This window comes from Thamnophis elegans, chromosome 11 (genome assembly GCF_009769535.1).
Source record: "Thamnophis elegans isolate rThaEle1 chromosome 11, rThaEle1.pri, whole genome shotgun sequence".
In the NCBI taxonomy this organism is placed as follows: domain Eukaryota; kingdom Metazoa; phylum Chordata; class Lepidosauria; order Squamata; family Colubridae; genus Thamnophis; species Thamnophis elegans.
In genome coordinates this window covers 4,207,643-4,221,098 of record NC_045551.1, presented here as the reverse complement: position 1 = coordinate 4,221,098, position 13,456 = coordinate 4,207,643, and the positions used below count along the sequence as shown (strand labels likewise).

The following is a 13,456-nucleotide window of genomic DNA, read 5'->3' as shown; positions in this document are numbered from 1 at the left end:
TAACATTTGACATATTCAATGTGACCTGCCATTTTTCATTATTATGAAATGAATGGCTTAATCGTTTTGAAATTGCAGGTGTTTATACTTTTTTATCTCTTTAATGTTATAGTGCATAGTTTTCTCATTCATTTTCATATGAAGACTATTTAAATAATAATTATTTTTTTTAAAAAAATCCCATTCAGGTTGTATTTGTTCTAACCGGAGACTGTGATGATAGAGGACATATTGGTTATAAAGTCTATGAAGAGATTGCTTCAACAAGTTCGGGTCAAGTTTTTCACTTGGATAAAAAGCAAGTTAACGAGGTATGATGGGAGCTTCTCTTCATGATAATCTAATCATGTTTTTTAAAATGGAATATGAGACATTTAGTTTCCTGAATTTTGCATGTGTGTGTAAGAGCAAGAGAAAGAGGAGGGAGGGAGGGAGGGAGGGAGGGAGAGAGACAGAGACAGAGACAGAGACAGAGAGAATGAATTTGTGAATTAATTATGCTTGGAGATAAAACTAAAACCCAGGATGTTATATTTATTTATTTACTTGTAAATCTGTTCTATTCTGTTTCTGCATGTGTATGAAAATCTGGAAGGGCAAAGTATTTAAATAACAATTTTAAATACACATTTTAAAATGCACATTTTAGAAGCATGTTTGATATGTTTGAGAGTTCTTTCCAAACATTCAAAGCTATGCAAATTCAAGAGAATAATTTCCTTTTCATTAGCATATGGATTTGGGAGGTGCAAATCAAATCAGCTTGCAGTAGAATTCACCAAAATCAAATAATCAAGGAGCTCTTTTTAGGTAATTACTCAACGCCTCTTCATGATGGAAGAGAAATGTGAATCTAAGTGTTTCTGGCCTTCTAAAAAATCCTAATTGCTAGAAAATACTGTTTTATTTTTCATGGGAGGGTGAAGCTTGCATCTGTGGCAGGTATATGACAGATCTAAAAAATTCTTAGTTTCTTATTTCTGTATGGGGTAGTGGTTAGATGTAGGACTATGCAAAGGGAGATCCAAAGGGAGTGCGTTCCTGATGTCAGCAGTGAGTTGTTCCTGAATGCCTGGCACTGAAGAGCTAATAGGCGTCAGGAACAGTTGCACAAGTACAGGAGGTAATTGCACTCAGCTGGTGGTCATTAGGCTCCTCTCCAGACTATAAAAGGACTGCTTGTACACATGTCCCTCTTGCAGAAGTCAACGCAGGAACTAATGTTGGAGAACATTATTGTGAGCTTGGCAGGCTGGATTGCTGCCAAGCCTTATCTGTGCTGGATTGTTGCCCAAGCTTGTCTGTGCCGGTTTGCTGCCAAGGACCTGTCTGTCTGTTAATTAAATGCCGTAACTTATCTCTGGCTTGGAGTGTGTGTGTTGGTGTTGAATGAGGAGGGTCAGAACAGTTGACTATACACCCAACCATAATAATATAAAAAACAATAGCACCATAAATCTCCCATATTAACCTCAGCTTGGGGCCAGAGCCAGATATGAAGAGCTTTCCAGAACCTCAGGAGAGTGGGCGCCACCACTCTTGAGTAGGCCGACCACCACTTTCTTCTAGACCAGCGGGACTAATCCTTCTCTCAAAGAGGATAATACAATGCCAGTGCATGGGCCTATCTCTTGATTATCTCCTGGGTTTCCTTAACAACCCAAGAAGGATCCTGATCTCACAGACAAGTGGACAAACTAACAGACTGGATGACCTCATCCACTTCCTTCGGCATCATAGAATTGAACTCAGTCCGGATAACCACACAAGACTATAATTCAGGCAATTCACTTATACTTGCCTAGTGAAGCTTATTCTCAGACGTATAGAAAGCCATTTTTAAACATTTTAGCCTTGAGCACACAAAACAATATTTGGCAGTCTCTTATATCGGTAGAGAGCCAATTCATAAGCAGAGACACAGCAACAACCCAACATGGTAATATTGGAATGACATTGTTTTTCCATTATAACAGAATAATATTTTTTGCTTATATCCCAAGCTTGGCTTATCTTATTCTGGCATGCAAATTTCATGTTATGATTATACAGGAACAGATTTTCACATGCTTTCAGTACATGGATTTAAGTTAGCCCAACTCCTTGGCTTTGGTATACTTGACTTTTTCCAGCCACAAAAGCGGGTCACAAGGGAAAATTTTGACAACATCTGGATTCATCTTGGGAGTTAATTTTATTTTAATTTATGCCAATTTCCACTTGAGACCCTGAGGCTGTCAACCATTAGTCACTGGACCCCATGTAGCCTATGACAAAATCACTTAGCCTAAGACTCTGACTTTCTGTTTGGAAAGAGGCCAAACCTAATGCAACATTAGAAATGGCATTTTCTGAAGAATAAACATTTTATGGTATATATTTTCCTGGAATAGAGTAATTTTTTTTCACAATTATTCAATGAAAAGAAATAGAGATAAAGCCAGAGATAGTACAGGTTGGTTAGGGAGCACAGAAACCCTGGCAACAGATGACAATTTAATATTTTAAGTAGCAGTAAGTTTTAGAATATGCAGAAGTGACTATGTTAAACAATGGTGAATGGCATTAATCAGTCGACAGTTATTACAATATTCTCTTAAGTGGAATCAAAACTAATGATCTTAGTTACACTCAAATAGAGTCAAACCTTTTTTACTAATTTTTATTGGATTGTTTCATGTAGAGCTTCTTTTTAAACTGTAGGTAGCAGGATAACAATTATTTGGGTACCTGTAAAAGTCTAATAGGCAATAGCCTATTTCCTCTGCGTCAGTGGTGGGATTCAGCCAGTTCGTACCTATTCAGGAGAACCGGTTGGTAACTTTCTAAATAGTTCAGAGAACCGATTGTTGGAAGAAATCTCCTTTTGTTTTTTTCCACTTTACAGGGCTAATCCTGTAAGGAAGGCAGGAAGGAAAAAATTCTGGTGTTGTTTCTAGCCTAATCTTTATTGACCTGCTTACAGAAAATGCCTCTCTGGTTAACCCTTATTACATTGTAACAGCTAAGGTGAAGCGTCCATCGACCAGAGTGACCTTGAGTTGGCCACGCCCACCCAGTCATATGACCACCGAGCCCCACCTATCCAGATGGTCATTAGGGCAGAGAACCGGTTGTTAAATTATTTGAATCCCATCACTGCTCTGCATTTTCAATATTCCCTGACAATGTAATATAGTGTAGTAACATACAGTATGAAACAATGCTATATATAAGCTGATAATTTTGGACTCTGATTTTCTAGTGATTAAGACAATTCCAAAGTGGATAATTCTGTTCTGTTTATTCATTATGACTGATTGAGCAATCCGATTATATTCAATCTCAAGGTAAAGAAGGAATGAAAAATAAAATGAGAAATAAAGAAAAAATGAGCTTGATCAGAATGTGGCAAGATCGGGGGGAGAAAAGATTTGGAGGCTAACTTTCTCAATGGATGCAAGTTGAAGAGTCTTGGGGATATTTTTAGACTAAAGTTATGTTGTATTTTTAGGCTAAAGTTGTGATGTACAGATGCATAATTTTTATGAGTATAATTTGGGAATGATTGAATGGGTTATATGGATCTGCTTATTCTGAATAATTGCATTTGCAACTAACCAAAGTTTCACTACAGATTTGGATTTCCTACATTCAAATATCTACCAAAACATAGTAAAAGTGTGTTAAAAATACAATAATTTTGTACCTCTTTTGAGGACTTTCAGGTTCCACATGGGTATAGACAATAACCATTTTGCAAGCACTCATGACTGAATTTGCAGAATCAAAAAGACACATGTTCTTAATTTGGATAATTTGAACCATTTGCCATAACTGTAAACATTCTCTTGTGTATACAATATTCCATCAGCTGTCTGTGGTATTCTTCAAAAAAAAAATGTAAATATATTTTTTTCCCAAAGTGTTTGGAATTCTAGTCTGCGTAGTCAGAGTTTTGACAGTGTTATTATTGCATGCATACATTCTAGGTCAGGTTGATCACGACATTCTACATTGCCATTAGCTTTTCTGGTTCTAGAGCAGTATATCTGTCCAGTATATATTCTGTATCAGTATACATGAAAGTGCAATGTTTGTAACAACAAATTGTTGTTAAATAAATTTCAACCACGAATGTATATAGCTTGCCTTTTAACAGGAACAGTGGTGGGTTTCAAAAATTTTTGGAACCTCTTCTGTAGGTGTGGCCTGCTTTCGGAGTCCACTGGTGGAACCTCTTCTATAGCAATAGCAATAGCAGTTAGACTTATATACCGCTTCATAGGGCTTTCAGCCCTCTCTAAGCGGTTTACAGAGTCAGCATATTGCCCCCAACAACAATCTGGCTCCTCATTTTACCCACCTCGGAAGGATAGAAAGCTGCGTCAATCCTGAGGCGGTGAGATTTGAACAGCCGAACTGCAGAACTGCAGTCAGCTGAAGTAGCCTGCAGTGCTGCATTTAACCACTGCGCCACCTTGGCTCTTCTAACCGGTTCGGTAGACTTGACGAACCGGTTCTACCAAACTGGTGCGAACCGGTAGGAACCCACCTCTGAAAAGGAAGCATATCGATATGCATAAGTGGGGAAGTGGGTATTATAAATATATCTGGAGTATTACAAGAAGACAAGAAGAAAACTCTGTAATTTCACAACATATGGACAAACTTAACCATAATTTCGACTGGGAAACTGTGACCATCCTGGACCAAGCCAAGTGCGACATCACTAGGGAATTTCTAGAAGCCTGGCACTCTGACAAATCAGCCATCAGTAGACTCATAGACATAAACAGTCTCTACATACTATGCAAAAGAGACCATCAATGAGCCAAAAGGGGAAACAGAAAGACCCAAAACACCCCGTCATCAGCAATCAGCACCCAGATGAGCATGGATTAACTTCAAGATTAACACCAGACCAACAATCAAGAAGTAAACAATAACCTAATCAACTGCCAAACAAGCTGACAGTAATACAGACCAACTAAGAAAAGTTCAAGACCACCCTCATCAACAATGACAGGCCAAGGCACTAGAAGAAACTGAGAGCAAACCTCACTCCTTACTAGCACTGATATTACTTAGTTTAGGTAATAAGACATCTGCAAGAAAACAAGCAAGCTCAGAGCACATCAAGGATACATCATATTATCTGGAAGCTGCTTGATTAGCAATAGCAATAGCAGTTAGACTTATATACCGCTTCACAGGGCTTTCAGCCCTCTCTAAGCGGTTTACAGAGTCAGCATATCGCCCCCACAGTCTGGGTCCTCATTTCACCCACCTCGGAAGGATGGAAGGCTGAGTCAACCTTGAGCCGGTGAGATTAGAACCGCTGAACTGCAGATAACAATAGCAATAGCAATAGCAGTTAGACTTATATACCGCTTCATAGGTCTTTCAGCCCTCTCTAAGTGGTTTACAGAGTCAGCCTATCGCCCCCACAGTCTGGGTCCTCATTTCACCCACCTCGGAAGGATGGAAGGCTGAGTCAACCTTGAGCCGGTGAGATTTGAACCGCTGAACTGCAGATAACAGTCAGCTGAAGTGGCCTGCAGTGCTGCACCCTAACCACTGCGCCACCTCGGCTCTTCTTATTGGGTGCATTTGGTTTCTTCTGTAGGCTAGAGTGATTTAAGAAATCTTGATTTCTAATGTTAAGTATAAATTGGGATCCGTGGCTTATTTTTTACCTTACAAGAAAGAGTTGGAGCACCCATTATCACTGTAAAATATGAATTAGTGAGGTAGGAATTTCTGATACTTGCCCCAGAAAAGTTGTTTTGTAAAGAAGGGATAGATAGCAGAAATCTCCAGGACCAGGTAAGGAGCAGTCATATGGAAATTCCCTCAAAAGTGGGGAAAAAGAGAATCATGATTTAAATTTTGGAAAAAAATATATGTAAACGGTAGGCTTCCAGGTATATTTATATTCATGACTCTGCTTTTGGATTGCAGGGTCTTGAGGAATGTAGAGTCTAACTCCTGTAACTGGTTCAAAAGCTGGTTCCACCACAAAACCGCGGTCGACTAAAGCGCGCTCGATGAAACCGCGTACCTGACATCATCACAGCGCGACGAAAAAAGCACGCTGTGAGCGGTAAAGCTAAAATTAACACGTAAACCTAAACCTAACCCCCCCAAACCTAACCCTAAACCTAACCCTAAACCTAACCCTTAACCTAACCCTAAACCTAACCCCAAACCTAACCCTTAACCTAACCCTAAACCTAACCCTAAACCTAACCCTAAACCTAACCCTTAACCTAACGCTAACCGTTAACCTAACGCTAACCCTAACCCTAACGCTTAACGTAACCCTAAACCTAACCCTAACCCTTAACCTAACCCTAACCCTAACCCTAAACCTAACCCTTACCTTTACGTGAATCGGCTTGCTTTAAAAGCGCTTTTTAAAGCGCCCTTTTTTCTCCGCGGTCCTTGTCGCGCTGCTGATGACGTCAGCGACATGCTTTAATCGGGTGCGCTTTAGTGGACCGCGGTTTTGTCGTGCCATGCAAAAGCTTGGGGAGAGGAATTTAGGAGCTAATGTTTATGGCCTTGGCATAGCCTCTTGTTGGAAATTTGATATTTGTATTGCTCTCTAGAAGCATATTAAGATGATGCTTTTTTGGAGGGTTTTTAACGGTGGATGAGAGTGCTGTCTGAATCCTAGGTATATGCTCTCATTTGAGATATGTTAACATCATTGATAATGTTAATATTTAATGCAATTGAGTTTAATATTTGAGTATACTAGATATAGATTAAAGGTAAAGGTTCTCCCGCATATGCGTGCTAGTTGTTTCCAGCTCTAGGGGGTGGTGCTCATCTTCATTTCAAAGTCAAAGAGCCAGCATTGTCTGAAGTCATCTCCATGGTCATGTGGCCAGAATGGCTAAACTCCGAAGGCTCACAGAGCGCTGTTAACTTCCCACCAAAGGTGGTTCTTATTTTTCTACTTGCATTTTTACATGCTTTCGAACTGCTAGGTTGGCAGAAGCTGGGACAAGTAACGGGAGCTCACTCCATTATACGGCGCCAGGGATTCAAACTGCTGAACTGCTGACCTTTCTGATTGACAAGCTCAGTGTCTTAGCCACTGAGCCACCGCATCCCTTTGATTGCGTGTTATGCTGTTGAAATAAACTCTGCCTCTGCTTTAAGCAACTTGTCTTGTATGTTCTATGGCAGGGTGTCAAACTCACGTCACCAGGGTGCCATCACATGACGTATCAGGACTTTCCCCCCTTCGCTAAACCGGGTGGGGGCAGGGCCAGCATGTGACCCATGCGGCCCACGGCCCACGAGTTTGACACCCCTGTTCTATGGGAAAAGATCTAGATTCAAAGCCAGGATTTTCTTCCAACTTCTGCCTTCACACTTTTGACGACTTAATCGAATATGCCAAAACTGAATGCAAGTTTAGGATGGCTTCCCATCAAAATAAAGCAATATATTTAAATAAAACATTGTTTGACTGCATCTACATATTTTTCGCTTTGTGTCCCAGTCCTTTAGATTTAGGAATAAAAGTTAAATATTTTCCATTAGAATAGAAAATAGAAAAAGCAAACAGCAGTTATGATTGTGACTTGATTCATTGCTGCTGATGTTGACTGATTTACCAACTGGCTATAAAAATCCTTAAGTTTGTCGGATGAAATGGGTTCTCTTGTGTTGCTAATATAAATGCATTCTTATTTCTCCCCTGCACTCTTTAATTCTGTATATTGAATGTACTGTAAATGCAGCCTATTTATGAGAGTGGGGGGGGGGAATCTACAAAACTTGTCACAGACTTTTAAATTGAAAGCATATGTCAAATTACAATCAAATGTCATAATTTTGTATTGCATATTTGTCTAAGCAATAATTGACCACAGACCACTTAAATTTTAGGCTTTCGGTCTTGTTTTTCATTAAAATTCCCTTCTCCAGCTCCATATTACCTCATTCCCTGTCTCACTGCAGATTGAACATCACACAAATGCTTTCTGCATTTCCAAGAGCGAAGAATTGCTCCTTCCACTTTATTCTTCAGCCTATGATGCTTTTCCTAGTGCCTTTTTTTGTAAAAACAAACAGTGATAGAAGCTTAATGAGAAAGCTCCATTTCACGACCAGCTTATTTGTCATTTTTAAGAGCAGCAACCGCTTGATGGAAGGAATTCACATTTTTGGAGTCCGATCAGTTAACGTGATTTATGCAAGAATCCATGTTTCACATCGCCTGGAACATTAGCTTGAATCAATATGAGTCGCACCACTATTGGCTCTGAGTGCACTTCCTTTGCTTTGGATCTTAAAGTGGCAAAGTAAACTTGGACATATGGTATAATTGATTATAATGTTTCCTCTTTTAATAGCTTCTAGCAGCTTTGGAATATTGAGTTTTCCTGGACAGATTCTGTTAGTTTCAGATATACACACACCAGTTTCTGAAATTGCTTTCAGGTGTAAATCACCCATGTATTTTGTATGTCTGTGATTTCTGCTTGAACACTCAGGTTTTTATGCTAAAGAAGAGTAAGAAAAGGTTACACTAAGGTTTTATAAATGTAGATTTGCACTTATTTCCATGGTTGATTGAAAAAAAAAGGAGACTTGCACTGCCTTATTGGATATATATATATATATATATATATATATATATATATATATATATATATATATATATATATATATATATATATATATATATATATATATAAATTGATTGAATAAATGAATGAGTAAGGGATGAATGCATGAATATTTTCCTGGCTTTCTCCAAATATGTAATGTCATTTATTGGAACTTGTAATTCAACTCTAGACTCTGCTCTTTATGGAACACACAGAAGATCACCTTAGTTTTTAGTAAATTGCATTGTTACTATAGTCTGTCTGTCTGTCTGTCTGTCTGTCTGTCTGTCTGTCTGTCTGTCTGTCTGTCTATCTATCTATCTATCTATCTATCTATCTATCTATCATCACTGTCTCTATCTCTCTATCTCTCTATCCCCCATCCCCCCTCTGTCTGTCTGTCTGTCTGTCTGTCTGTCTTTCTATCTATCTATCTATCTATCTATCTATCTATCTATCTATCTATCTATCTATCTATCTATCTATCTATCATCTCTATCTCTATCTCTCTATCTCTCTATCCCTACCCCCTTCTATCTCTGTCTGTCTGTCTGTCTGTCTGTCTGTCTATCTATCTATCTATCTATCTATCTATCTATCTATCTATCTATCTATCTATCTATCATTACTGTCTCTATCTCTCTATCTCTCTATCCCTATCCCTCTCTCTCCCTATCTATCTATCTATCTATCTATCTATCTATCTATCTATCTATCTATCTATCTATCTATCTATCTATCTATCTATCTATCTATCTATCTATCTATCTATCTATCTATCTATCTATCATATATCTATCTCTATCTCTATCTCCATCTCTCTATCCCTATCCCTATCCCACTCTCCCTCCCTCCCTCCCTCCCTCCCTCCCTCCCTCCCTCCCTCCCTCCCTCCCTGTCTATCTATCTATCTATCTATCTATCTATCTATCTATCTATCTATCTATCATCTATCTATCTATCTATCTATCTATCTATCTATCTATCTATCTCTATCTCTCTATCCCTATCTCTATCCCTCTCCCTCTCTCCCTCCCTATCTATCTATCTATCTATCTATCTATCTATCTATCTATCTATCTATCTATCTTTATATCTTTATATCTTTATATCTATCTATCTATCTATCTATCATATATCTATCTATCTATCTCTATCTCTATCTCTATCTCTATCTCCATCTCTCTATCCCTATCCCACTCTCCCTCCCTCCCTCCCTCCCTCCCTCCCTGTCTATCTATCTATCTATCTATCTATCTATCTATCTATCTATCTATCTATCATCTATCTATCTATCTATCTATCTATCTATCTATCTATCTATCTATCTATCTATCTCTATCTCTCTATCCCTATCTCTATCCCTCTCCCTCTCTCCCTCCCTATCTATCTATCTATCTATCTATCTATCTATCTATCATCTATCTATCTATCATATCTCTCTCTCTCTCTCTCTCTCTCTCTCTCTCTCTCTCTCTCTCTATTTCTCTATCCCTATCCCCCCTCTCTCTCACACACACCAATCTACACTACAGAAAATAGAAACACTGAATTATTTTGTAGGACATACCAAATAATGGTTACCTTATATAACTCAGTTTCTAGCAAGCATCCTACTTTTAGCCATATATATCTAATAAAACAATGCAGAGTGCTAGGGTATCCATAGAGTATGTTTAAACAAAAAGGGCAGAATTTTGATCACACCATTGCAAACATTGTTTTGACTTTTTTAAATAAAATCACACTTTCTGAAAAACTCCTGTAACATACACTGCAACCACAAGAGTGCCAAGGTAATACATCTCTGCAAGACTTTCAAGTAGCCCTGCCATTCTTCAGAACTGTAAAAAAACACATTTTTGAAACTAATTCCAATGATGGTGGCTCTCTATTATTTCATAATAATAGACTTTATGCAAGATAATTGTTTATTTAAATGTTAAAAACTCAGAAAAACCTTTGATGGACTTAAATCTGGATCTCCCTGGTTTTATTTTACTATACAACCCTGGCTCTTTTTTTTTTGACCCATGGGGCATGTATGTTGAAGCTAGCTGTTGGATGAACGTTGAAGAGTTCATTCATGGTATAAAAGAACCCTTATTTGGCATGCATCTAACATATTTGATTATGGAATAAGTTCTGGATCTATTTATTTTTCCAGGTATTGAAATGGGTAGAAGAAGCAGTGCAAGCCTCCAAAGTTCATCTATTGTCTATAGACCGTTTGACTTCAGGAAGAAGCTTTTGGCAGATCCCTTTTGATCCTAGCCTGAAAGAAGTTACAGTGGCCCTAAGTGGCCCTTCTCCAGAAATTGAAATTCATAACCCTTTGGGTGAGACATTAGTCTATTTCTTTTTATGATGGTTTATGAAGTATATTTGATTGGCCTCTACCATTGGATGGCTCTGACTCAACTTCTTGAAGCATTTTATGGGATGGGACTTAAAGAGTGCTATCTTCTTCTTTGCAAATATATCTCTCCTACTTTAAAAAAACGTCCCTGAGATTAAAGCATAAGAACATAAGAATGGTAGGATACCAGAATGGCAAATCCAAAATTAATGAAGACTAGGACGTTGGAAAGGAGATCAAGGATCTTTAAAAGTAGAAATGACAGTAAAGTGGGCAAGCATTCTCAATGGTTTAAATATGACTTGGACATGTTTTAGGCATTTTGAGTTTTCTAAGATAGGTAACTGTTCTGACCCCCTCCTCCATCCATTAACGAATGCCGAGACAAGCTTAACTGGAATGTACTTTATTAGCTGAAAGCCAAGCATAACAAACAGATAAGGACCTTGGCAGAAACTCAGACAAGCCTTGGCAGCAATCCAGCCTGCCAAGCTAGTTACAAAAGTTCTCCAACTTTTAGTCAATGGGTTGACTTCTGCAAGAAGGGCGTGTGCACAAGCAGTCCTTTTATAGTCTGGAGAGGAGACTAATGACCACCAGCTGAGTGCAATTACCTCCTGTACTTGCGCAACTGTTCCTGATGCCTATTAGCTCTTCGGTGCCGGGCATCCAGGAACAACTCACTACTGGTGTCCGGATCACACTCCCTTGTCTCCTCCCCACTGGTCCAAGGCTCAGGCGCCTCCTGGTGACCAACCAGCCTCTCTGCACCCTGCTTGGAGTCAGAACCCCTGTCCAGGGTCCTCCTCATCCTCCAGAGCCGACTCATAGGGCCCCTTACTGTCGGAGTCTGGTGGCAGCTCCAACGGCTCCTGCTGGGCCACAACAGGTAACATTGGAATATCAGAAGAAGATTGGTGACTTCCTATCTCATTTTTCAATTGAAGACCACAAAAATGATTTTAGTGGTATTTATATTGAGTGCTACTGTCTACCCAATTCATATAACTATTGACCAAGGGAATGATGTACCCATTTTTTTCCATTGCCCATACAGAGTACATATTTCCTGCATTTGACAATCTGCTGGCAAATAATAATGTTAGCAAATTGCATTACCTATAAATATTTGGATAATGAGAAATGACTGCTAGTAGGCTAAAGGATGAAAAAAAGAGGTTAGCCTTCAGTAAAACACAGATATATCTTAAATCTTACATAATGGAAGAGACATTCCAAAAAGCAATTTAGGATCTTACATGTTATCAAGCTGTTGTGGCCCAGCAGGAGCCGTTGGAGCTGCCACCAGACTCCGACAGCGAGGGGCCCTATGAGTCGGCTCTGGAGGATGTGGAGGACCCTGGACAGGGTTCCGACTCCGAGCAGGGTGAAGAGAGGCTGGTTGGCCACCAGGAGGCGCCTGAGCCTTGGACCAGTGGGGAGGAGACAAGGGAGTGTGATCCTGATGTCAGCAGTGGGGAGGAGGCAAGGGAGTTGTTCCTAGATGCCCGTCACCGAAGAGCTAATAGGCGTCAGGAACAGTTGTGCAATTAAAGGAGGTAATTGCATTCAGCTGGTGGTCATTAGGCTCCTCTCCAGACTATAAAAGGACTGCTTGTGCACACACCGCTTTTGCAGGAGTCAACGCAGGAACTAATGTTGGAGAACATTATTGTGAGCTTGGCAGGCTGGATTGCTGCCACGGCTTATCTGTGCTGGATTGCTGCCAAGGACCTGTCTGTCTGTTAATTAAATGCCGTAACTTATCTTTGGCTCAGAGTGTGTGTTGGTGTGGGATGAGGGGGGGTCAGAACACAAGCATATGGCAAAATAGGGAAATAGGTAATGAAGAAACAGAGAAGAATAATGATTCAGCAATCAAACATATTGCTCAGTAACAGAGTAGCAGTATTCTGCACAGTTGAAGCCTTTGTGAAATCTCCATTCTCCAATGAAGATCTTATTAGATATGATCTGAAGCATCTGGGACAGTTGAGTAAGTGCTAAAGAAGGCAAACCAAGAGCTGAAAGTAGACTTATTGTCCAGTGAGAAATTGGACCTGAACTACCCCAAATTAACACATTTCCTTTTTCAAAGGATCACAAATCTATCTAAAGTAGATGGTTTTCCTATAATGATCCCCAACCCCCATCCTGTTAGGAACCAGTCTGCATAAACTGGAGATGAATGGTGGTTGAGTCAGCAAAACTGAAACATTTCTCCTCCCAGTCTGTGGAAGAATTGTCTTCCATGAAACTGGTTCTTGGTTCTAAAAAAAAGTTGGGGACTGCTGTTTTCCCTAATTGCTCATCCTGGGATTAGCCCATTAATTATACCACTAATTTATCATGATTAAATTTAAATCAGTTGTTTCTGCTTGCAGACTTTAATCCAATCCAGCAGTGACTCACTTAATTAAAATAGAGACATAGCCACAGACAACTCTCTATACAAACTCACTGTTTTCTGAGAACATCCTTATTA

At 39.4% G+C, this 13,456-nt stretch overlaps 1 protein-coding gene across 1 annotated transcript in view; it reads left to right on the top strand.

Moving 5' to 3' along the window:
- HMCN1 (hemicentin 1) overlaps nucleotides 1-13,456 on the top strand; it is a 264,205-nt gene that overhangs the window by 42,799 nt on the left and 207,950 nt on the right. Inside the window, 2 exon segments of the mRNA XM_032226793.1 lie at nucleotides 189-311; nucleotides 10,780-10,951. Of these exon segments, the coding sequence (XP_032082684.1) occupies nucleotides 189-311; nucleotides 10,780-10,951 (295 nt within the window).